General features: G+C 37.3%; 2 protein-coding genes across 4 annotated transcripts in view; both read left to right on the top strand.

The window, feature by feature from the left end:
* The first annotated feature begins 25 nt into the window (after positions 1 to 25).
* On the top strand, positions 26 to 5,264 carry atp5f1c (ATP synthase F1 subunit gamma). Of its 3 annotated transcripts, XM_066705090.1 has the most exons (10): positions 26 to 179; positions 968 to 1,002; positions 1,404 to 1,535; positions 1,910 to 2,114; positions 2,649 to 2,792; positions 3,045 to 3,109; positions 3,698 to 3,853; positions 4,274 to 4,370; positions 4,847 to 4,882; positions 5,122 to 5,264. In XM_066705090.1, exons 1-9 carry the CDS (start codon positions 139 to 141, stop codon positions 4,851 to 4,853), a joined length of 882 nt encoding a protein of 293 aa, XP_066561187.1. In that variant the 5' UTR covers positions 26 to 138; the 3' UTR covers positions 4,854 to 4,882; positions 5,122 to 5,264. The 3 variants fall into 3 exon arrangements, with proteins under 3 accessions (XP_066561187.1, XP_066561188.1, XP_066561189.1); XM_066705091.1 differs by lacking the exon at positions 4,847 to 4,882; XM_066705092.1 differs by lacking the exons at positions 4,847 to 4,882; positions 5,122 to 5,264 and having other exon boundaries at positions 4,274 to 4,374.
* Positions 5,265 to 8,055: 2,791 nt separating this feature from the next.
* Positions 8,056 to 25,484, top strand: part of taf3 (TAF3 RNA polymerase II, TATA box binding protein (TBP)-associated facto) — a 62,359-nt gene continuing 44,930 nt past the window's right edge. The window contains exons 1-2 of the mRNA XM_066705085.1: positions 8,056 to 8,424; positions 9,374 to 9,616. Coding sequence (XP_066561182.1) covers positions 8,259 to 8,424; positions 9,374 to 9,616 — 409 coding nt within the window. The 5' untranslated portion in view covers positions 8,056 to 8,258. The remainder of the gene's footprint in view (positions 8,425 to 9,373; positions 9,617 to 25,484) is intronic.

The following is a 25,484-nucleotide window of genomic DNA, read 5'->3' as shown; positions in this document are numbered from 1 at the left end:
AAAGCGCAACGACAAGAGTCGTAACGATATCGCGAGATTGGGTGGGATCACGTGACGAAGGTTTGTGTCACAGCCTACGAGGCGCTCGGGTGTTGACGCGTGCGCAGTTTGTGGAGTCTGACCTTCATCGGAGTCACCATGTTCTCCCGAACCAGCGCTCTGGTCTTTCTGCCACAATGGTAATGTTTATCTAAATGTCAAAGTCTATGTCTAACGATGGATTTTTTAATTAATGGGTGTTTGTTGCTGGACCTCAGGTTGTTTGTATGTTGCTTTTTGCAGTGCTGGCGTGTGCGATTGTTCTTAGAGCAAATCACCGGCAGGCCGCTGCAGTGAGCGGTAGGGCGGCCAAGTTCAGGCTAAAGGATTACATTGTTGGCATTTTAAGTCAAATACACTCACATAAAATCGCAATTTATGCCAGCTACGATACTAATATATATTTTCTTTAAAGCTGCATTTGTGGTGTATCTTTGTTGGCCCTAAAAACAGTTGCATTTGCATAGTGACTTATGGATGAATACAGAGTGCAGCAATCTCAATGTCACTTTCTTCAGATAGAAAGTCTGTTTTTTGAAATACGTTCAGACACACCGCAAAGACGTAAGAAACGTATTATTTTAGATTTGACCTGGTGTTGCTCCTTTGGTGTCCTGCTGTTTGTTTAATTGTATTAATCCTGACAATTGCTGTCATTTTATTTAAACGGGTAAGACTATAGTTAAGATCATGATTGTATTATTTATGTATACGCATATCTTGCATTAAGTCTCTATAATAATCTTTGAAAATGGTTTTGTAATTGTCATGTTTAGGTTGTAGATTTTAAATTAATGTCACGCGCAACCTCCTTTACACTAGTGCATATTCTTGCATTTGTCCTGCCCATGCATCGATTCAGGCTCATTATATATAGAAATATAGGTTAATAGAGATCTAACCAATCTTATTTTTATTTTTCTTGCAGTGGCCAAGTCAGAAACATGGCTACGCTGAAGGACAGTAAGTACTATGTTTTCCATTTGTGTAGATCTATATATGCTATATAAACTACCTTTGAGCAAACTGCTAAGTATCTGGTACTTTTAGTAAAGTGTGGATGAACATTATTTCTCTTTCTCCATGTTTGCTGAAGCAGCACAGTATGCCTTAACTAGAGAGCTTGTTAGTTTTCTGGAGTCTACAAATTGGAAAGGTGTTCAGCATGATTTATTGCTATTGGTACCAAGGATGTTTATAGTTTTTAATCCAATGCTGGAGACAAGATTGTGAAGGAGGATGAAATGGAAATCACTATATCACAAACATCCCTTGCTTGATTATGAACCATTGGATCTTTTCTCTTTAGCCTTCCCAGTAAAGATTGTTTTAAAGCTTTTACATTTTTTTTCTTTTCCTCCCAGTCACCATTCGCTTGAAGTCCATCAAGAACATCCAGAAGATTACCAAGTCCATGAAGATGGTTGCTGCAGCCAAGTATGCCAGGGCTGAGCGCTCTCTGAAGCCGGCGCGTGTTTATGGGACCGGGGCCCTAGGTGCGTGAGATTTTCCAGGACCTTTTCCCGATTGGTTACATGTCTATTTTGGGACCTATGCTCTTTCAGTGTAATCTGTATTGTGGCATGCACAAATAATGCCTCATACATCCTTAAGATATGGTTATAAAGTCTTTCTTTAAAATATATAAATACAAATATCTGCAACACTTATTTTGTACAATAGAAGAATTCAGACCAAAATATGAACTAACCGTAGAATAACTCTACTATCAAAGTGCTGGTGTAGATACACAGTTTGTGGAATGTGGAATTCAGGGTCCAAAACCACATGGATTCTCACTGCTGTACGTTTTCCTCGCCCCTTGTGCTTGTGTTCCCTGCCAATTCTGACTCGAGTTTTGTGTTTTCAGCCCTCTATGAGAAAGCCGATATCAAGGCTCCGGAGGACAAGAACAAGCACATTATTATTGGTGTTTCCTCCGACCGTGGCCTCTGCGGTGCCATTCACAGCAGTGTGGCCAAGGCCATGAAGTACGAGATTGGCAACCTGACCAGCGCTGGGAAGGAGGTCATGGTGGTTAGCATTGGGGACAAGCTGAGAGGTCTGCTCCACAGGTAATCTCTGAGAGACGCTTAATCTTCATGATGCAATCCGGTCATGAATGGGTCTCAAGGTTTCCAAGTCTCTCAAAGTTTGCTCTTTTAAAGGAAGTAGTACAAGTAACAATGTCAAATACATGTACTCACTAACGATCTCCATGATGTTTAATGAAAATCTCCAAAATGTGTTGTTTTTAGTTTGTTTGGGTTTCTTTAAGACTTGATTTTATACAAGATGAATGGGTCTCAAGGTTTCCAAGTCTCTCAAAGTTTGCTCTTTTAAAGGAAATAGTACAAGTAACAATGATCCCTCTTGGGTCTGTAAACAAGTAACAATGTCAAATGCATGTACTCACCAAGGATCTCCATGATGTTTAATGAAAATCTCCAAAATGTGTTGTTTTTAGTTTGTTTGGGTTTCTGTAAGACTTGATTTTATACAAGATGCAATATTTGTAGCTTCAGCAAAACGGCCAAGTACCAAGAGACACTATAATATTTTTGTTTGTACCCTCGGATTAAAGCATGACATTTTACTTTTCCCAACAGGACCCACGGAAATCACATGCTGTTGAATTTTAAGGAAGTGGGACGTAAACCCCCTACATTTGGGGATGCTTCCATAATTGCCACCGAACTGCTCAATTCGGGATATGAGTTTGACCAAGGCTCCATTGTTTTCAACCGGTTCAGGTAAGAATCCTGAACCTCATTATATGCAAGGTTTGTCAGGACATAAACTGTGTGGGCCGAAAACTTGTTTGCAGAGCAATTTCTAAAACCACACTCATGTGAAGATTAATGTAAAATTCACCTTCTCTGCACATTCTGAAGTCAATGTTTCAGAGATTAGATTTTAAAAATCTCATTATAAGTATTATGACATGCAGTGGTAAATGTATAAATTGTGGTCATATTTTTGAATTTCTGCTTTTCCCCTCTTAGGTCTGTAATTTCCTACAAAACCTCAGAGAAGCCGTTGTACTCTATTGATACCATTGCAAGTTCAGGTATGTATATATTGCCTAAAAGGAACCTTTTCCAAAATGTTTTTCGTATTATATTCACTCAAAACTTGATGAAAGGATATTCAGCAAGATTGATCACCTCTAGTTCACAATCGAGGTTCATCTCTCGTTGCTCATCGGAAATCGTTACACCCAGTACCAGGCCACATCACCCAATCGCCTGCCCACGGACAAAGCAACGTTTTGATATGCTTTTATTCGTATGTGTGTGTGTATATATATATGTAAAGAAACAGCTGTGTGAAAATTCTCAAACTGAGAAAATATACTGCCTCCATCAAATGAGGAATGCAAAGTATTCTGAAAATATTAAATGTCGGGTAGAGTTGTTACTGAAACGTCTGACTTTTGTAAAAAGATTAAACTTTATCAGATGCCTGTTTTGTTGTTTGGATAAAAACAAAATGAAGAAAAAAGCCCAGGGTATAGTTAGTAATGCTTCCTACACTGTTGAATTAAAAAGAAAATTGAGTTTTTGTCAATGCACATTTTCTTTTTATAGCTATTTTAAGATGTATTCTTCCTGGCATTAAGTCTGTATTTAATAGTTTCACTTTTGATCCTTTTCAGAAAACATGGGCATCTATGATGATATTGATGCTGATGTTCTGAGAAATTACCAGGAGTTTGCTCTGGTCAATATCATTTACTTCAGTATGAAGGAGTCCACCACCAGTGAACAGAGCGCCAGGATGACTGCCATGGACAGTGCTAGCAAGAATGCTTGTAAGATTGTTGTTTTTTCATCTTTCAGTCTAAAACCTACACCAAATCAAACCTTTGATTGGCCTGTGAATAATACACTACCAACCAGTTCTGTATTTCTGTTTTTATTTAGATTGGCTCCTGATAGTTTATTAAATTAGGCTAGGGTACTGGTTTTTCATTTGCAATTTGTGGGTAGTTCAAAGTTTTAATTTGATCTAGGCCTTTCTTGGCCAAGATTTGCATATTCTGTTTTGAGTTGTATGATTTCTTTCTTAGTATCATCATTTAAGGCAATGTGAGGACTTCTGTAAACGTGTACTTGTGTAATTATAGCCTTAACCCTATTGCACTCTTTTATGGAGTTATTTGAACTCTGGAAATTGGAGAAGGTGTACATTTGTTTTTAACATGTTAATTTGTGTCTCTCATTCTCTTTAGCTGAAATGATTGACAAGCTGACTCTTACATTCAACCGTACCCGTCAAGCCGTCATCACCAAAGAGCTTATTGAGATCATCTCTGGTGCTGCTGCTCTGTGAGTATATTATTCATTTTAGAGTAAGCAAGAGCTCCTTGACAGCTGTTTGTTTTGGCGAGACAATCACTATCCACCCTGCCTTAGCAAATACAAAATACAGTATTTGATGGTTTATAGAAGAGAGAAGCAAGGTGGGACAAAGTAGTGATTTGGTCCAGGCTGTAGTTTGTCAATTCCCACATTAAAACTGCAGAGAAATCCAAAATGGAAGGTCACGCTTGAAATGGAAAGGTGAAGAGATTACTTCAAACAATGTATTTATTGAATAAAAAAATAATAAAAAACAAAGATCTCTTGATTTATGCTGACTTTTTTATTTTCTCGTCCCCTTATCAATACAAAATAAAGTTGACACACTTTTCCCCCCAGAGTTTCATCTTTGGTTTGGACTCTGTGATTTACATTTTCTTAATTAATTTCTTAACTCCTTACTCCCCTGCTTTTGTTTCATTTTATTTCTAACATCTTCTCAGGAATTGAGGTGTGGTTTAATCAAAACTGAAACAAAGGTAACATTCCTTAGAATAGAAAATGTGATCTAAATGAGTGCCCTTTGTTTGTCTTCCTGGTAGTTCCTGGTAAACATTTATGACTTTTGACTGTATACAGAAATTTACATTTAGGGTTCCTGATGGTCAATGTAAAATTCTGTAATTAGTTTAAATCTACATTTCCTAAACAGCTCTCACCAGACAATTTTAATTTATTCTGACAATGTCTTACCTTCCATAATTTGTTCTCTTTTTAGGTAAACCAGCAAGACCAACTTTTGTCAACTTCAGTAAACTTGTGGTTTTCATGCGAAAGCAATTGTCAGTTCTGTCAAGTATACATGGAAAACCTATCAACCTGTTTGTAAAATATCTCTGAATAAAAATATTCTAACACAGACTTGAATCATTGTTTTAACTTTATTCTCATGGTTGACTTGACCCTGACATTTTCCTGCCTTGTTACATACATTATGGAAACACACATTAATGGCAAGCTAATATTTTTTACAAATATTAGAAAATGATTGGTATTGACTGTGTGTGCATTTGAAGTTGACAAAATTAAATTACCATTTGTATGTTTTGTATTTGTCTCTTGCTCCCATGCATGCATAGCTAAATCACTTTTCTGTCTCTGACTGCTGGAAGTTTTTTATTCTTAACTTCAGCTTGTACTGGCTAAGATTAGTAGCCCTGAAGTACATACATAATGGACCTTTTAAATCTGAAGACAACTTATTTTTGTTCTATATAAAAACGAGTGGTGCAAAAGTCCAAGGAGATCTGATCATGCAGACAAATCAGCTTATTCCATTACCAATAGAGATTTTGTGTTACTGCATTATTTAATCACATCAGGACTGTCTTTTCCTTCTGTGCTATATATACACAGATCAGCCATAACATTATGGCCACCTGCCTAATATTGTGTAGGTCCCCCTTTTGCCGCCAAAACAGCCCTGACCCGTCGAGGCATGGACTCCACTAGACCTCTGAAGGTGTGCTGTGGTATCTGGCACCAAGACGTCAGCAGCAGATCCTTTAAGTCCTGTAAGTTGCGAGGTGGGGCCTCCATGGATCGGACTTGTTTGTCCAGCACATCCCACAGATGCTCGATTGGATTGAGATCTGGGGAATTTGGAGGCCAAGTCAACACCTTGAACTCGTGATTCATCAGACCAGGCCACCTTCTTCCATTGCTCCATGGTCCAGTTCTGATGCTCACATGCCCATTGTAGGCGCTTTCGGCAGTGGACAGGGGTCAGCATGGGCACCCTGACTGGTCTGCGGCTACGCAGCCCCATATGCAACAAACTGCGATGCACTGTGTGTTCTGACACCTTTCTATCAGAACCAGCATTCACTTTTTCAGCAATTTGAGCTACAGTAGCTCGTCTGTTGGATCGGACCACACGGGCCAGCCTTCGCTCCCCACGTGCATCAGTGAGCCTTGGCCGCCCATGACCCTGTCGCCGGTTCACCGCTTTTCCTTCCTTGGACCACTTTTGAAAGGTACTGACCACTGCAGACCGGGAACACCCCACAAGAGTGCAGTTTTGGAGATGCTCTGACCCAGTCTAACCATTACAATTTGGCCCTTGTCAAAGTCGCTCAGATCCTTACGCTGCCCATTTTTCCTGCTTCTAACACATCAATTTTGAGGACAAAATGTTCACTTGCTGCCTAATATATCCCACCCACTGACAGGTGCCATGATAACAAGATTATCAGTGTTTTTCACTTCACCTGTCAGTGGACATAATGTTATGGCTGATTGATGTATTTTTTGTGTGACTCCACAGCTATATCAAGCTTTCTTTAATCGAAAACAGTGTAAAGAATGATTAAGTCTTTCATATTTGAAAGACATCAAATTAATTTGTCAATGAAAATCGAAAGGGTGAGAAAATAAACTAAAAAATTATAAATTTAAATAAATACATTAATAAATGTCATGTTTTTTTAAATTGAAATTAAGAGGCTATAACTGAAATGTATGAAATGAATACATTATTGCAACATATCGACATGATTTTTTCCCTCATTAGAAATATCACTAAGTGCTGCTCTCATCACAGCACTGTGGGGGTCTCAAGGTCTAGTCTTGGAGAGAGAGATGGACACGCCCCCTGTCCCCTACGACACGTCATTGCCCTCTACAACACTTTATGAATGACTCCTATACTAAAGCATTGTAGCCTGCTATTAATCTACATTTTACTGTGTTTTTGCCACAGTACATTTTACCGTATTTTTTCCACAGTGCACCACACTTTACTCTGATTGACGCATGGTAAACCACACTATAGTAATTGTGATTTTATCAAGGTGCAACACAATACACTGTACTGTGATTGTACCATGGTAAAACCATTTAACGTGTTTTTACCACACATAATTCAGTTGCACTAGAAACTGCAAGATCCTACGTGCAGCCTAATTAAAATGAACACAGCATGTATAAATATATGTCATGTTTCCTCATGAAGAAAAACGCAACTGTAACCGCATGATTCAGCGCAGTAGCAGGGATCTCTATTCCTGGTCCTTGAGAACTACAGTGCAGTCATAGAGGCTGATAATCATGCAATTAAATTACACATATTCACACCATGCTAAATTGTGTTGATGTATTTATTGTAGTGGCTGTAGATTATACAGCTATAGGAGCAGTGGAAATACAAAAAATGACATTATTTAGGAATGAATTTATCTGAGTGCAATTTCAATGTCTTCAATGTCAATGTCTTCATGTCTCGAAGTGTTTTATTATACTTGTTGACCACTCGACGCTCATTACAACATTGAGTGGTACTTGCTTTTCACAGATAAACAGAACAGATGTCTATACGTCAGAGGTTGGAGACGACTATATTAATACATTATCACTTTTAAAGAAACTACACAAATTAAATTCCCAGTATGTTGGGTGTAACGGCGTGTTAACGTTGGTAACACCGCTTTCAGGAGTGGGGTTTAGCCTCACCCAAGATGGCGGACTAAAATATCACTCAGCTATGTGAAGTGACAGAGGAAGTAACCTAGATCGATTATATGTCTATGGTCAAACGAACCGAACAGCCAATCACCGGCCTCCTCTTTCGAAACCCTCCCCCTCAAGGCTGCGCAGTTGATAGCAGCACAATGGAGCTGAACCTCTCGTCGCTCAGTCCTGCGCAGGTCTAAGCGACTCGCTCGGCAATGGTTTGTACGCGAGAACAAGATGGCGGCTTCTGCATTAGCGCCAAACTGTTTATTCTTTTAGATGTCAACAGTGCAATGATTCGCCGCTCTTTTCTCTGATTCCTCCGGGTTTAGTGCATCATGAGGACGAGGAGCACCGCCTGCACCGGGAATTGACAGGATAGAGACCCTCCAGGGAGCCGGCGGGATGTGTGAGAGCTATGCCCGTTCGCTGCTGCGGGTGTCGGTGGCGCAGATATGCCAGGCGCTGGGCTGGGACTCAGTTCAGCTCACAGCCTGCGACCTCCTCACTGATGTTCTGCACAGGTATATCCAGCAGCTGGCCAGGGGCTGTCACCGGTACTCGGAGCTCTGTGAGTATTTGTGTTTCTTTTACTGCATGGAAAGTTGTGCTTAAAAAAACAGATTCCGGTCATGTGTGGCTTCCTACTTTCTGTGCTGAGGCCTAGATGGAGTGACATAAGATGCATGGTTATGTGCATCCCCAATATGAAACGCGTATGATTATTATCAATATTAATATTGTTACTAATGTTGCTGTCCCCATTTGAGAGAAACTCTTTTTACGATTAGCTAATATTAATCATTGTATCTTAAAAGCCATATCGTGTGATTTGTGCACTTACTTAGTTACCCAAGTAAAGAGAGTAACATGCTGTGTTGAAAGCGTCGCACTTGCAGTGACAGTCTATGCGATCAAGCTTCATTTATTTATGGTGTTAGCAGATGTCAACAGGGGGGAGTGTCCTAACATATCATCCTTCTGTAATTATTATTATTATTATTATTATTAAACAAGACTACTACTAGTTATAATATAAACGGCGATTACAGCATTGTCCCTCTTTGACATTTTTTCAAGTATAGTTTAAATAAAAACAACCCCAGCAGCTGTTACCGTTAACAACATACACTGTTAAATTAATAATTGTTTCCGATTTTATTCTGAATTCCGCGATTCCTCCTCTTCCTACTACTAACACTTTACACTAACTGAACCAATAGTACGATTAGTGCTGTCTGAAGCCATGTCTGTCTCCATATCGCATTTTAACTATTTTTGTAAACTGTTTGCATCTTTGTGAAGCTGCACTCCTACAAAATGTACTTGTACCTTTAGTACAGCAATTTTATTCTTGTCATTAAAACTGCAACCCCTGTCACTGTTTTATTATGTTAATCTCCCTATCGTTACAAATCTTAATCTGATCATGACCATGTCTTTCTAGGCTGAGTGTACAGTTGTTTTAAAAGGACGCCTTTAATGAAACCCTTTGCTTTGTTCTGTTTTTTCTCTTGCAGATGGCCGCACAGACCCAGTTTTAGATGATGTCGGACAGGCATTCAAGTTACTGGGAATAAACCTGAATGAGCTTGAAGACTATGTCCACAATCTTGAGCCGGTTGGCTTTGCTCATCAGATCCCCTTGTTTCCTGTCACCAAGAACAACATCCTGCAGTTCCCACAGGCTGGCAGCAAGGATGCCGAGGAGAGGAAAGAGTATATCCCCGAGTATATGCCTCCCATTGTGTCCTCACAAGAAGGTGGGATTATTTATTTCTCTCTCTTCTTTATGTATGCAAAGAAAGGTTGCCTCAAAAGGAAAGGGAAGGCTGCTTACTTTTCCACTGTGATTTCTAGTGGGAAAAGTTAAATACCAAAAACCACTCTGTAAAGTGGGATCCATTGTTACCTGTGTAAAACCATTTTAGGGATATATTTTCTGTTTTATGACCATTTAGTTCCTCATACTATGGTTGTTGCCAGTATTTCGTCTTCTGCATCTGAGCACGTGTTAGCTTCCTAGCAGCACAAAAGATCTCCAAACTTCATTCACGCACGTTTGCCAGTTGTTAATCACGTTTAATGAAAATGTCTCCCTACCTTCAGGATCAAATACTATGCATTTACGCTTGTGGAGGTGGGTGGTGAATCTTTTCCTAGAAAAAGATGATCTCTCTGCAGAACTGTTAGGAAAATGTATTTCACATCTTCCTTTCCTAGCCAAAGCAATGAAGAAACTTCTGGCTGCGGCCTTTATGACTGTGCCCACAGATGTGATCTGTCAGAAAAGTTGAATTCAGCATTTCTCTGTGAATATACAACGGATGCATCTTTGCCATGAGCCTCCATTATCCCATTATGGTTAAGAAAGACCTCTGAATTGCTAGGTCCTCTGTAGAATTTGATAGTATATATTGTAAATCAGTTGGCATTTCTGTGATAGCCTTGGATTGGTTTGCTTCCTATCTATCTCAGTGTCTTATGTCTCCGTAACTACGTTTACTTTTGAACTTGGTGTTCCCCAGTGTGTCCCTTGTGTACCATTCTTATTGATATTACATTTTTAAGCTATTAATAGGTCAAGGTGTGCATCGTTTCCAGAACAAGACCACATGGGAGTATCTTCTGTGACCGATTGTGTGAATTTCAGTCAGGGGTAACTAATGAACTAAAATAAAATCCTGACAAAACTATGTTTTTATTACTGGCTCTAATTTCACGATTTAAAAATCTATTGTCTTCAGGATGGTAACTGTAATTTAACGTATGTGAAAGTGTAAGAACTGAGGCTCTATCCAGTGCTGTCTACTTTAGATTTGCATCCTGATCCTATATTAGAATAGGTTTTCAGTCAAGGCTGAAAGGACTTAGTTGGTTCTCAGTTGGAATACTGTTTTTGTTGGTATGGTAGTTTCCAGTTTTTCAGATTACTCACACATGTCTCTCTGAACACATGACCTCAGTATTTCTGGAATGTAGGCCAATACCACCATTGGGGGGTCCTGCTTTAAAAAAGAAATGTACGGAACTCTTTAGCGTACACTTGTGTTGTATTGTGGAAGCAAATCCCCAGGTGTGACCATCCAGCAACCCAAATCACACTGCACGCCAACGAGAATTGGGGCTTCACAGCACTGCAGGAGCACGGCCAGTCACTGCAGATGAACCTCATCGAACATGTGTGGGCTGTCCTCGACCGATCTCTGTGACAAGAATCACAGTAAACTGAAATCCTTGGCACCCTCATACAGGTTCTGTGCCAGGAATGGTCTGCAATTGTGTAGCCCAGGATTGTGGTCCCCTCCCCACCTCTATGCAGTGTGTAAGGGTCTTGCTGCCTTACGCAAGACAAAATATAGTCTACTTATCTCAATGTATGAGCATCAGTTCTCTGTGACCAAACTTATGGATGTCTTTTTGCATAATATAAAGGCCCAAAAATAACTCATAAGATGGTCAGTTAGTCCAGTATGAAAAGCTTTGCTTTCAGATCAGAATTCTAAGGGTTGGAATTATCTTAGTGGCTTCTGGAACTTAAAACTATATCCTGTTGGCATAGACGAATAATGTAAAATCATTGCATAATGTAAAACAAATATATATATTTATTATTTATAAAAAAAAATATGAACACCTTGATCAGTCATTTTCTAGGGACTGTTTGGCTCTATCTTCACGCCACACTCTGCTGAATCTGAAATGATATGTTTTTGTTTTTTGTTTGGAATCGCCAATTATTTATAAAGTTTTGGTTTCGTCAAATTTCCTAATTGTCCTAATGTATCTCAGCTTGTCTCCATGTCCCTTGCCACAACACTTGGGGAGAGTGAGGAAGTACAACTGGGATCCTCCAAACCCATCCATCATTTTACACACCCTCATGAGATTGGATGTGAGGCATGTCCCTTCCAGTAGTACCGCAAACCTGCAGATTTAGCCCTCCCTGGCCAATTGTGCACCACCACTGAGCACTCACGGTCACGGCTGGGATCGAACTGGCAAACCACAGCTCATAAGACTCAATCTATGCTTTTTCTGAATGAGCCGCTCAAGGCCCTGAACAATCTGTTTTTTACTTGTAAACAAATCTCTAGAGTAGTGTTTCCAAGCTCGATCCAACCTAAGACTTATCTACTTCACACAAGCATTTGTTCGGCACCTCAGCCCAGCTAGTCCCCTCCCCGTGTCCTGCCCATTGTATTGTAAATTCAAAAGTAGGACAGACATTTCTGTGAGTGAAACCCTGAGACCCATTTCACATTCCAGTTCCAAATCTTTTTACTTTTGATGTAAAAGGTTCTACTGGTATTTGGATTGAATTGAAAAAGGTAATACAAACTGAATTGAATTGGAAAAACTGGAATTGACCCCAACCTTGAGTTTAAGGGGTAATGTTTTGGTCCATACTTTGATTAGGCTTAGGCTATTATAGGGTTAGTCCCCAGTAAATTTAGGCGTTTGATCAGGTTACATTTGCTTTTCTACTGACTAAACTGAATTGTGTCTAGAATTGTATGGGCCTGTCTTGAAGTTTAGTTGTTGGCTAAGGTTAGGGTTCAGGCTGTTTGTCCTTAAAATAGGGCATTTATACTACATATGTAAAGCCCCTTTCACACTGGCATTTTGTTGCCGGCAAGGTCTTTGTGAATTGGTTATTGCTGGCATTTCGACACCGGCAATTTTCCACCTCAGGAAATGCCAAAATGCCAGCAATTCTCTGGGAAAGGGATCTGTGTGAATGGAGCAGGAAAATGAATGCCGGCATATGACGTAACCAATCAGAATAGGGGTGCATGTTCGCGTTTTTACCAGAACACAAGGTTAAGCCACCTTTGACCAAGATCTGTGACTGTAACGAAAATAATGTAGTCGTAGCAATTCTGAGTGTAATTGATGAACCAACATGTTGGTGACTTATGTAATGCTAACTATTGTCACATATTGGTATATAACTTCTGACATAAATCATGCAAAATGTAATATCTCTATACAGGCAAACGTGTTAGACTGCATTGCAGTGATACTGATGGTTGTTTGTTTTGAGTTAATTTGATTTGATTTGAAGGCAGTAATGTCAAACTTGAAAAATTAAAAATTAAATAATTAGATTTGAGCAATCAATCAATCGCAGATCTGCAAACCCAGACTTTTTTTTTTATATAGATATACACACAATGTAATGTCATGCTTTTTTTCTCATTTATTTTAGTTGATTTCACTTTGCTGCAGTATATGTCAAGACCCCACACAACACCTCTCATTACACAATCATGAACCGAGAGCTGAGTCTCATACTGGGTTCACTAGTTCAAACGTTGCCTGCATTTTGCTGGCATTTCATTGTGAATTGGGCTTAATATAAAGGGTTATACTCCTTTACTTCATCACTTCTATATTCCACCTGCTTAGGGGATTGTCTAAACTACTGAAAAGTAGGAGGGTATCCTGTGGATGTACTACAGTGAGACACACCAACTTACTTTAAACACTTTGCATCACTCTGATTCTCTGATCCTCAGAGCATCTGACATTTTAAGTGTTGCTGAGTTTGGAAATTAATTGATTCCATCTTGATGTAGTTAAAATATTTGTTGTTTAAGGTATTCAGTCCTTTAATTTTAAACTATATTATTAAGTTTCATAAATACTGCTTATTAATCTATGCTTATTTGACATAGGGAGGTCTGTAAAGAGTGTAGTTAATTTTTGACTACTGGTCCATTGATTTCTCCATTAAATGTGTTGGCACAGTCATTCACTTCCTTTGAGTATTGTGTGGCTGTGAGGAGGGCAACATTGTTCATTTTCAAATGCTCCTTCTGTTTTTATTATGAGATCATTCCTTAGGTCATCAGAATTACAGTGTTGCATGTTTTAGTTCTCAAAGGTGGTGCATATAAGGTTAAAACAGTAATTATAATTCCTGGTGTCTTGCATGTATTGCGATTAAGTGAGATTTATTGTGTACTTGCTTAAGGAAGATTAAAATGCTTTGTTTGTAAGAGTGTTGCTTAAGGGAGGCAGGTGTGATGATCATATACTCGACACACCTTGCTTCCCCTGTGCTCTGGGAAAAAGAAAGGCCCCTTTGAATAAAGTAAATATTGCAGTAAAACCAAGGGGGTCTGAAAACCAGTATTTAAAAAAAAAAAAAAACAAATTATAAAGATTTAATTGTTCAAGATTTTAATAGCCTAAGGTTACAGTTTTTTTGCCACTGGAAACCATATATTTTAGTATGATATCACTTTATTTTTGTATATTTCAAAAGTTAGTTTATTGACTATAGTGTAGCCTTAGCTCTTTGTTCCCTAAAAATATATATTTACTTTACTGAATAAAATGTAAAATGTTTGCATCATAAATGTATATAATTGTCTTAGCAAAACTGTTTATAAGACCAATGTAAAATAGAAACCTGCATAGTGTTTTTTCTTATGATACTTAACAACATTTAAGAAACAAGGTGTTCTAACATATATTAACATTATAAAATACAATGAATGGTTAATGTGTAAATAAATTCCAACCAGAATGCAGGACCATGGATATTGAATTTTTGTAGATTGATAGCTTTTGTAGATTGAGTTGGTCTCCAATCCCTGCTCTACTATGTGTGGCCTTAGATGGGCATTCCCTGAGGAGGATGCTTAGCCTAATTTGCTGAGCCCTGCTGAGATGGGATGGGCAGGGTAATCCTCAGTTCTTTGCACACTAGTGACTCCTTGTGGCTTCCTGGACACTTGCAGCTTCACATTGTTTCCTGTTGCAGCAGTAGTGAGTCCAATGGTTGTAATGGGCAAGCTGTGGGCATTCCCGGCTTGCAGTGAGGCAGTGGTGATTCTAGAGCCTGCTGGGGCCCAAGGCAAGAATTCCCAGGGGGCCCCTCCAACCAGCGTTCATCACCATTAATATATGTTATAAATAACCTTGGGGGCCTCCTAACGGCCTGGGGCCCCAGGCAGTTGCCTGCCTTGCTTGTTCACAAGCTCCACGTCTGCAGTGAGGAACATAGTGGATGGCTTTGAAGATGTACATTTTGGAGGACACATGCTTTGCATCATCCCTCTTGAAGGAACACTGAGTCATAGCAAGATTTGTAGTTGATCATTTCAAATTTATAAGGAAAAACAACTGCAGACTACAACTGGACTACAACTGGATCAGAAATTGAAATAACTGTATTGGTTGGAGCCGATCCAGATTTCCTATAACAGACTATTATATCCACTAACACTTGGTTCTAGATATATCTTGATTGTTCCTTTTCATGGCATCTCCACGAACTACATTTTAAACTAAAACTTATATTTATTCAAATATGAATGTATTTGATCAGTTCAATTTTAAAGAAGCCTGCAGCCCAAAATAGGCCAAATAGCCCAGATAGGCCATCCCTGAGAACATTTTTTGGAAGTTCATCGTTAAGCTAAAAAGTTATTACAGACCATTGCAACTCAACTTCTCAACTCATTTAAAAGCACTGTGTGTGAAACAGAGGTGATTTAAACTGTGAGGCACGTATAAAAGGCAAAAGCAGTTGGCATTTATTTTAGAACACTATTATTGTATTGTTGTATGCTGTACCTACACAATATTCTGACCGTCTATGTGTGCAGAAGCTTGCCCTCGACTGTAGAGTGTATAATGTGCATATTTCCTTCAGCACATTTGTGTAATCTTAATTGTGCATGTCCTATACTATTGAGAGAGCAAGAGGAAATCATAGCTTGCAACCAACCAGTAATGGACAGACACGCTCAGGAACTCTTAAGTACCAAAGGAAGTTAGAAAATCTACTTTTTCATTTCCTCAGGTCTTTAGGTCTTTTTAACAGACAAGGACTGGAATAGATTTAAAGGAATAGGGCACTATTCTGAAGTCTGACTGACAGAGAGGGAGGTAAATAGACTTGGAGCCCATCTCAGCTGGATACCAGTCACAGTGTAGAAAGACCTTTTTCTTGCTTTTGTGAAGTTGTTGGATATCCTGTTACAATTAAGTCAAAAACAGACTCCAGCGTTTGCATTGGAAAATGTTTTTACTTAGCAGTGCAATCCATCTGGAAGGACACACTTTTTGTGTTTTCTTGATTCACGGCGGCCCAGAACTTCAGAATCCATCAACATTGTAATAATAAGAATTGTATTAAAATAATTCTAAAGTGTACATTTCAGCTTAAATCCAGTAACCTTAATTTTGGGGGAAATTCTGATACAATTTATCAACTTCGTTGATTCGTGCATTTTTCTTGATAACAACACTGGCTGTATGTTTTTTGAAACTATTTGTCATTATTTTTGCTAAACTACAGTTGCAGCAGCAGAGATGAATAATATGCCTTTCTGTGTTCATGTTCTGGTTCTTTCAGATTTAATCTCCAAAGGACTAAGGAACAGCCACAAAAAGCTCAATGTATTTAAGAGAGAGATGAAAAAACATTCATTTTCCTGCTTTCTTGTTAAAGAAAACAGTATAGCATTACTTGGAGGTGTCTACTTTTCCATTTGCATTGACTTTTTCATTAGGAAATGTACTCTGATGCTCGTGCGGAAAATAACAACCCTTGCTCCTAACATTTTCTGAGAACATTGTAAACTCAGTGTGTTTGCCAATAAAGCTGAGGTGGTTTTGAATTTGGTTTACATTTCCAATGAATAGAAAGAAGCCTCATTAACTTGGATGTCCATATTGCACACACAGGCTTTAATCCAGAGTCTCCATTCACATGTAGTTTCTTCTTTGTCTTTAAAACGTATCGGTTGGCTTAGTATGTACATGCCAGAGACTCCATATAGTGTTTTGCCGTAGTTCCTGATATAGTCTGGAAATCCGTCCTCAGAACTTTCCCAAAGACAGCCTCTCTTGGCCGCTCTGGATGTGAAGACTATAGTTATTCATTACCTGGAGCCAGTGAGGATTTGATTGCAGTCTGAGTTAGTGAAGAGGAGTGGGAGACTCCATAATTTATCATTCTTACCATTTAAAAAAATAAAAGGATTTTATGACTGCTTTTATTTTCATAACCCATAATTTTCAAAGACTCCCTTATGAAGTGAAGTGTCAGACGCCTTATCAACGGAAGAATCACTAGGAATTTGCTTTAGGGTAACATTTTATCTTTAAATGAGCTTTTGGCAAAACCGCTAATAAAGAAAATTGTGTTCTTATTCCATATTGCTTATTTAAAGTGAATCCAATGTATTTGAAGGCATTTATTTTGAGATGTGTCCAGCTGGTGGAGCTGTGTAATTACAATCCTTGCACTTCAAGAAAGCCACTGTAATAATAATAATAATAATAATAATAATGATAAAAGACAAAACATCTTTTAGATTCATTAATGTACCTGAATTAGTGTTTACCTTGTAATACAAGAGTTAATTCACATTACAGTAACAAAGTGTTTTACCTAGGGCTGAAAATTGTGTTTATCTATTGTCCTTTTCCTTGTTTTTCTTTACTCTGAGGGAAGGAGGCAATGATTACATCTGAACACAAAATTACCAGAGATTGGTTCACAAGATAAATCTCCACACTCGGTTTATAATTTCAACTTGGATGTTTTTTTGTGTGTTTGTTTTATGTTGTTGATCCCCACGTTAAATATGAAATTGCAATCCGTATTGTTCTTGGTAGTGTGCTCCACTAGAGGATGCTGTTTCGGTAGAAGTCGGGACATGAATGACTAAACCTGCAAAATACTTCAACATCAGTAGTTTCTGATTTTACTTCAGAAAGTCCAGGTTGATGCCATGTAATACATTTCCTTTAACTGTGTGGAAGCCTGCTGGTGTTTAGTAACCTTTGTTATTATGTAGTTATAAATTTAAAAGCTCAATAGAACATATTGGTTAACAATATTCTGCAGATCACCCTTTTTAAAATATAAATAAATAAATAAATGTATTTATTTATTTATAAATATAAATGTTTTCATGCTTTGCAACTTAAAGGTCTAATGTCTGACGGGCAGGTTGAGATTTCATTTTCTAAATTAAAATTATATTCCAAAAAAGGCTGATTTATTGCAGTTCAACGGTGGCTGTTAAACCAATTATAATAATTAAATGCATACATCTAGATTCTTAATATTATCATAGTTTAATCTGAATCCATCTCGCCATAATCTTATGGTTTAAGCAAGGTAGAAAGAACAGGTTAACCGGTTTAAATGAATAAAGAAATGTTTACAGTGTTGTGTTCAATTTCAGTTATTAGAGAAGGAAAGAAAAGGCTTAATAATAATAATAATAATAATAATATTTTTATTACCACTACTACCAGTACTACCGTTGTGTATTTTTTTTTAAAGGGATAATGATTTCTTTGGGCTGTATTTGATGCCCTTGTATAGGCCTTGTGAAACACAGACTCGGACTGAAAAGCCATCTTTATGTAGATAATACTCATTACTGCCTGAATGTACCTTTCACAAGCAGATGGTAAAGAACGTATTTTTCACAACAGATGTTCATCTTCGCATTGACATTGATACTGATATACTAATACAGTATTATCTTGGTCCCTCTTATCTCAATGCATTTCCCTCATGAGGAAGCTATCTGCAGTTTGTAGTTCTGACTATTTATGTTGGACAAGGTCAAGATAATTTAAACTTCTATCTCTGTAGATAAGAGAAGTGCATTGGGATCAATGCAGTCAGATTTATTTGGTCTCATTTTGTTTGGGCTACATGTTAACAGAGATCTGCTTAAGTTTTCCCATTTGTCTTTTTTACACTGCCTGCAAAGCTGTTCAGAGATCTTTTTAAAATATAACTCTTAAACGGGCCACTTTTCTACCTCAAGATCAAATCAAACACCAAATTAAATTGCCATAAAATAAATCTCAAGGGTTGTTTTTTTGTGTTCTTTTTGTTGTATGGGGTATGAATGGCTAAAACATGCAGGATACTATAGGATACCAGCTTTTGATACACTTCAGTTTACAGTGGGAAATTGTGTGCATATGTAGTACTGTAATGTCATAAGCATGGGTGTGAATAATTCAGACATTTAAATTTATTGTCAGTGTATCACTATTTTATCACCAACAAAATGACTAATATGAGCACTAGTATCTGCCTAACTTTGAAAATATGGTCACAGTAATAGGTCCTATTTGTGTGGGGTTAAATATACAACAGCAATTAAATGTAGAAGGTGTAATGATAATTACACTGTAAGAGATTTTGTATTCTATGCAAGAATTTGATAAGCTAGTCCCCTGGGTGCAAAGAGTTAAGACATTAAGTAAGGTATGGGCATTGACTGCGATAGGAATGACATTATAGGAACTATTTTTGTTTGATTTTGAACGTTGTGTATGTGAGGTGTGTACAGTACTCGGGTTTAACATTGTGCAGAGAACACGGTAAAATATTAAAATCAAGCGCAGATGGCATAATTTCATTAAGAGCAAAAACAAATCTTGGCAAAACTAGTACTTTCAGTACAAACTAAAAAGGGTGAAATTCAGTTGAATGTAGCTGCAAAATGTGCATTTCTCTGCCTGCTTTAAAACATTCACGAAATTGCTGCACCAGGAGAAAAGGAAACCCAACACAAACTGATAATTGTAGGACGGACAAAAATAAGACAGCCGCATTATTTTCCTGAAGGCATTATTTTATGCATGTTATATAAAAAGGGGAGGGGGGGAGGGGGGATAACTCAAAACTTTGTTTAAAAGTCAAATTAAGGAAAATAAAAACCCTTCTCTTTGACATTGAACAAATGCTTTGTTTGACTCATTTTTATTTTAGTTCATGTGCACAGACAGAAGAGCAGAATAATGAAAGATTACATTTTGCAACTCAAGGTTTCTTTCATGATTACTATTCAAAGGTAATTGATTTACTATTTTTACACCGGTAGTAGCATGTCCTCTAATTAGGCCAGTGTTTACACAACCATGTATTGTTGAATATGGTAATTTAAAACCTGAAACATAGGCCTACTACAGTTTTCAAGGCACTAATAAATAGAACATGGCTTATTTTGAGTTAAATTACTTCAGAGTTTTTAAATTTTGTTTAGCCTAGTAGTTGTGTAAAGATTTGTTTTAAAAACCCTTATAAAATAAAATCTTGAACTATTTTCCACTTTTTCTTGTTAACTGTGCGGAGAAGGTTGTGTTTAATTTCACTTGGCTTAAGTTACTTTATTCTGGTTGTGATCGAAGCACACACAGTCTGAGCAACATCTTTGTGTCAAAACAGTTTTATTTCTTTCCTCGGCCCTGCATGCGTGTGTCTGAAATTGCTAGTTGTCAAGTTTAAAATTACAAAAAAGTGAAGGCAACCCACTGAAATGTAGTGCGACTCACCTGCTGTGTGATGGTAAGTGTTGCATAGAGGTCAGCTGAACTTGAACTGCCATGTTGGCTTTTTTTACAGCACTCGCGCCAGGCTTTCCTGTGAAGCTAACCTCAGGGTGCTACTAAATAAAACCGAATGTAGGGGTTGGTTACTCAGCTTGTAGGTTCATTGCAAAACTCATAGTGAGCCTAGTGAGAAATATTTGACTTATTCTTCTCTCATTGGCTGCCAAAACTTGGAAATATGGAGATACATAAACACTTTTAGGTATAGAATGAAACTGGCTTCTGCTTTAAACTAGGGCTTTTCAATACAGTCGGATTGAATTTGCAAACAGATGGCCCCCACATTCCTCAGTCAGAGAACATAAACCCTAGTTTTCACCTAGTTTCATTTTAGTTTTTCTGATGGTGATTGTTAAATTTCTCCCATAATGGCACATTTTACATGTGTAACTTGATAATTGTGAATGTGAACAACAGTAAGACATTTAAGTGGATGCATTTTAAATACTTGGAAGGAAACTTTATTTTACTGAACTGAAATAGCTGGCTAGAATAGCTGGCTTTGGGTGTTACAAAGGCAGCCTGGTAAACTCTTAAAGCAAACATTTAAATAACTGAACCCCATTTTTAATGTACTTTAATGTATATTTCCTATATTATCATTAATTAATGATAATCATTATTATATTATCATCAGTACAATATCTTTACACTTCAAAAAGGAAAGCTTTAGATGTACTTTTTCCCAGTGGACAGATATTTCCACTAGAAACCTATTTACTTCAGCTTTTAAAAGGGTTGCCCTCTTTTATTGAATTTAAGGGACAATATTTTTGTTGTGAATTAAACATTTTTCAGATTCTTGATTTGGTACCTTTTAAATTTATAATCAAACCATTACTTCTTTCATGAAACTAAACTTCCTGTTCTATCTATAAGTAGACAAATCGTGTGGTATCTGATATCTTGATTTGTATAATAAGGATGTACATATATATTACACACACACTGATAACTCATTGTCAGTGTTGATTCAAACATGCAGTACCTCCAACAACTTCCTAGATGGCCCTCTTGTACTGATTAATACCCAGTTTACGTCTGCAAGCACTACACAATATAGTATATACATATTAGTTTTATGTAATAGATTGGGCTTTTTTCCAGTCGTTTCATGGTGTCAGTCTTTTTAGTTTTGAATTCTGTAGGCAGCGAGATGCCCTCACATTTATTCATATTTTCCAGATCATAAGCATTATTCATTGTACATTGACTCAGATGTAGTATCATTCCTTGAATTCTGAGTCAGATTATAATTTTCTACCCTCTGTAGGTTTGTACAATTCTACAGAAATGGATTCCACTTGAATATTTAAATAAAAACAGTGGTAAAATTTCTCTTTGTACATTTAGTTTTCTTTTTATAACATGGAATATTGTTGGAATGAATATTTGGTCACCATATGCAGCTGGACGTCAGGCACCTAAAACCCATTTATATAGATGATGTTGATCTGCGGGTGTTTATGCAGACGCCTTTCCATTTTATACTTTATGGTAAAATGAACTACATAGTCATTCCTGAAATACTCAAAAGAGGAAATTGTTCATGCATTGTTTTATAATGAGTATATCATGGAAGTCTGTCTCCGTCTGTACACAACAGCTGCTTTTTCAATTTATACTAAATACCTACAGATACTGTATATGAAACATCTAAACAATATATTTTTCTTGTGATTATTTCTAAAGAGAAAATGGTTACCAGCTTGCATTTATTTAATTTGGCAAAGCCCTTTTGATAAGTTAAAATGATCATGTGTTTTAAAAAATGTACCTGAAATGTGTTTTCTCAGTGTGAGAATTCAAATGAAGTCATGAAGCTTATTTATTTTCCAGTGCAGCCTCAATCACAAGCTTAACCCTAAATGGCTAAACCCGTAGTTGTAGTGTGACATTGTGTTAATGGAATACTGTATTGTAATTCATTAGGGCACAGTGTAAGATGATTAATTTGTGTGGGGTTTTTTGACCAGCACTGGCAGCAAGCCAGCCATGTATGTAGATCCATGCAGAATAAGGGAGCGCCCTGCAGGACCTACTCAAGGTCTATCTCTGTGAGGCTGGCACGGGGGGGCTGGCTATTCTCCATCGATGAACATGTACAGTATAAGTGTCTTGGCAGAAGTTCTGAGATTTTGGTCTGTGGTTGGTCCCACTGGTACAAACTGTATCAGAGCAAACTGGAAAAGTATGCACTGTGCAGTAAATTAGGGTCTCCGCTGGGCTTTAATTTTCTGCTGCTAACTTAGTATTTTATATATAATATATGTATAATATAAAAAAAACAAAAGAAAATATTCATGTTGTTTTTCAATATCTTTTCCCTTTTGTTTCTGTTGGTAAAATGTTTTAACCCCAAGGATGGCAATAATGATTTTGACTTGCCTTCAGCAATGCAGGTGTGCACACAAAATAGCACCGTTAATTTAATACTCAGGTGTAGAAACAGATATTCCATGTGCAGCTCAGGGTATGAACAGCAAAAATACTACACTTGCATTCAATATCAGTACTTTTAAACATCACTGCTGTATTTTACCAACTGCGGGAATCGTGGGACTGTAAAAATGCACTTTATAATCATTTGCGGAACAGTACTGGATGTTTTTAAAGATGCAACGTGTTTTCCAGAAACTGTTTTGTGTATATTGTTCCTGTATGTGTTTTCAGTGTATATGGGTAAAATGTCATTGTAAGTACAATGATTTAAATGTACGAGTGTATATGTTCAGATTTAATATGGGTGTTACAGTGTGTTTGTGTATATGTGAGTCAGAATATTCAAACCATCAAATAGCCAAAGTAATGGACATATTTTTGATTATTTTAGTTTTACATGCCTCTGTTGGATTTTTTTTTTTTTTTTTTTTTTTTTTTTTTTTTTTTTTTTTTACTAAACTACAAAATATGGGCAAATAAATCAGAAAAAACTGTCTACGATACACTACTATTGCAATGGCCATAAGGAATAATTACAGCTGAAGAATTAGTTTGTATTACTGTAATGCGAAATGTTTAGAAAAATAAGCAACATGAAAATACTGCATTTTTAAACACATTTCTGAATGCTGTTATACCTCATGTTCGAGGCATAAATGTTGGTATACTATAAATGTAGATTGTGTTATTATAAAACTGCATAGTGTAACACTAAGCCTTTATCCTACTATTAGGCTTGCCACTAGCTGTTTGTCAGTTAGTACAGCTAAATACTGTCATCGGAATGGGATGCATATGGTTGAGTATTTAATATGTCTTTCAGAGCTGAGGCAACTGCTATATGAGGGAATGGAAGCCAGCGAGATCCAAATCTTTCTATTTGCTGCTTCACTGCTTTCCTATCTATACGAGGCATTAGCACCTTGGAATATACATAAGGATTCAGCATTTATTTCTGTCCTCTTAACTTGCATTTTCAGCATTAATTAGTATTGTAAAATGATAATTTTTTTAATTAAATCAAAGAAATCTGTGCAAAAAGATGTACATATTTTTTCTGCTCATCAGTTTGTTGTGTGGAGGGTGTCATCATCAGAGTACATACCAATGAGGGATGTTCAGGCAGAAGAAACCCTGCTTGCTAAGTTATAAATGTATACAAAATGCAAAAGAATATGTGTTTATTAACAGGGGCATTTCACAATTTCATTAAGTGAGCAGGTATGATTTATGAAAGACGACAAGTACAGACATCAGTGTGTCATGGTGTTTACAGTCTTACTTCATGTAGAAAGCACTAATGTAAATATTGCCATTTCTGAATACAAATATGGACTGTTTGTCACGTCTTTTTAAGTTGGGTTTCTTTGCTGTATTTAAATACTCCTTATAGGGGCTTGTTAAGTCTACCTGAACATACCATTATAAAAATGCTATTTAATATTATATCCCGCCCCCCAAGCATTACTAAAGGCAATCCTGTAATTGGCATCTTCTGTTAGATTAGGTGATCTTCCTTCCAACTTCTCTGACTGTTGGAAGTCCATATTGAAACAGTGCATGCATTCTAAATATTTACAGACCTCCCTGTGCTCACACAACTGGCCATCTCTGCTTATTGCTACATCCAGTCCAGAATTATGTCCACCTGCTAAACTCAAATATCGGTTATGATTGAATGCTTTAGGATCATCCTGGCTTTTGAAGTCCACTACAAGGTGTGGCTAACTGTATTAATTCAAGTCCTAAATGAGAAGGAAATGCCTATTTTCCTGACCAGGTGTGTTCTTCCAGAGCTGAATAAACCTAATGGTTTGCAACTGATATTTATCTAAGTTTTGTATTTCATTCATTGTTTTGTATCTTACATGGCAACATGTTTCTCTCTTTGGTTAACCATGACTTCAGTATATATTTTTTTAAAGTAACTTCATGTTGTTTAAGGTAGCTAAGTATGAAAATTAAATGTACAACCCTTTGCACAAGTAGGTGACTGTTCAATTGTCATGACAAATTGACTGTCTTTCTTTTTACTTGGCCACAGAGAGGTGCTCCTTCAGTGAAAGCTCACTATATTCAAATATGTTCCATGTCAGTTTTAAATACCCTCCAATGTCATATGGATTTCCATGAGTTTAACAGTATTTTAAATCAGACTAAACTAGCTAAAATAGACAGTTAAACTGTGCTAAAAGCTTTAAGGGCTTTGGACCACTTCAGGTAAAAATAGCCCATTGTTACAGCCCTAATATTGATCTGGTTGCATGTTTTGTTTTTTCTCCGTAAAAATTCAGAAGCACATACTTCTTCCTTCTCTGCATCTTTAAACGACAACTGCAAGGGTAGTTGATTGTGCCGTCACGTTGAGAAGACATTTATGTTTACCACGAACAGTTTCAATAGGAAAGATCATTAAAATAATTTTGATTACTGTATAATACAACTCTTTTTGCCATTCGTTTATCGCTGTCTGGATAGAAAACGATGTAAAATTGCAATTGAATTGCCTCCCAAGGGAGCTTTCGGCTTGGAGGGTTAAACAGATCATTTTAGCTGCTGTCCCTTGGGGTTGTTGCATTTAAAGAAATCTAAATAGTTTAGTTGCTTTTTTGACAAAGTGGCATCTGTTCTGCTCTCCTTCTGTGAACCTAGTAGTCTGCCATCAAGGTAACTAGTTGAGGGGGTGTGGGGTGGGGGCTCTGTGTTAACTTGAGGACACTCAACTTTTTTTCATGAAACAAATTGAGCAAATGGAAATAGCTTGTGAGCTGAGAATTACTGGCTTATAATTTTCTAATC

This window comes from Amia ocellicauda, chromosome 5, assembly GCF_036373705.1.
Source record: "Amia ocellicauda isolate fAmiCal2 chromosome 5, fAmiCal2.hap1, whole genome shotgun sequence".
NCBI lineage: Eukaryota > Metazoa > Chordata > Actinopteri > Amiiformes > Amiidae > Amia > Amia ocellicauda.
The sequence above is the reverse complement of the archived record's forward strand: the minus strand, read 5'-3'. Positions and strand labels throughout refer to the sequence as shown.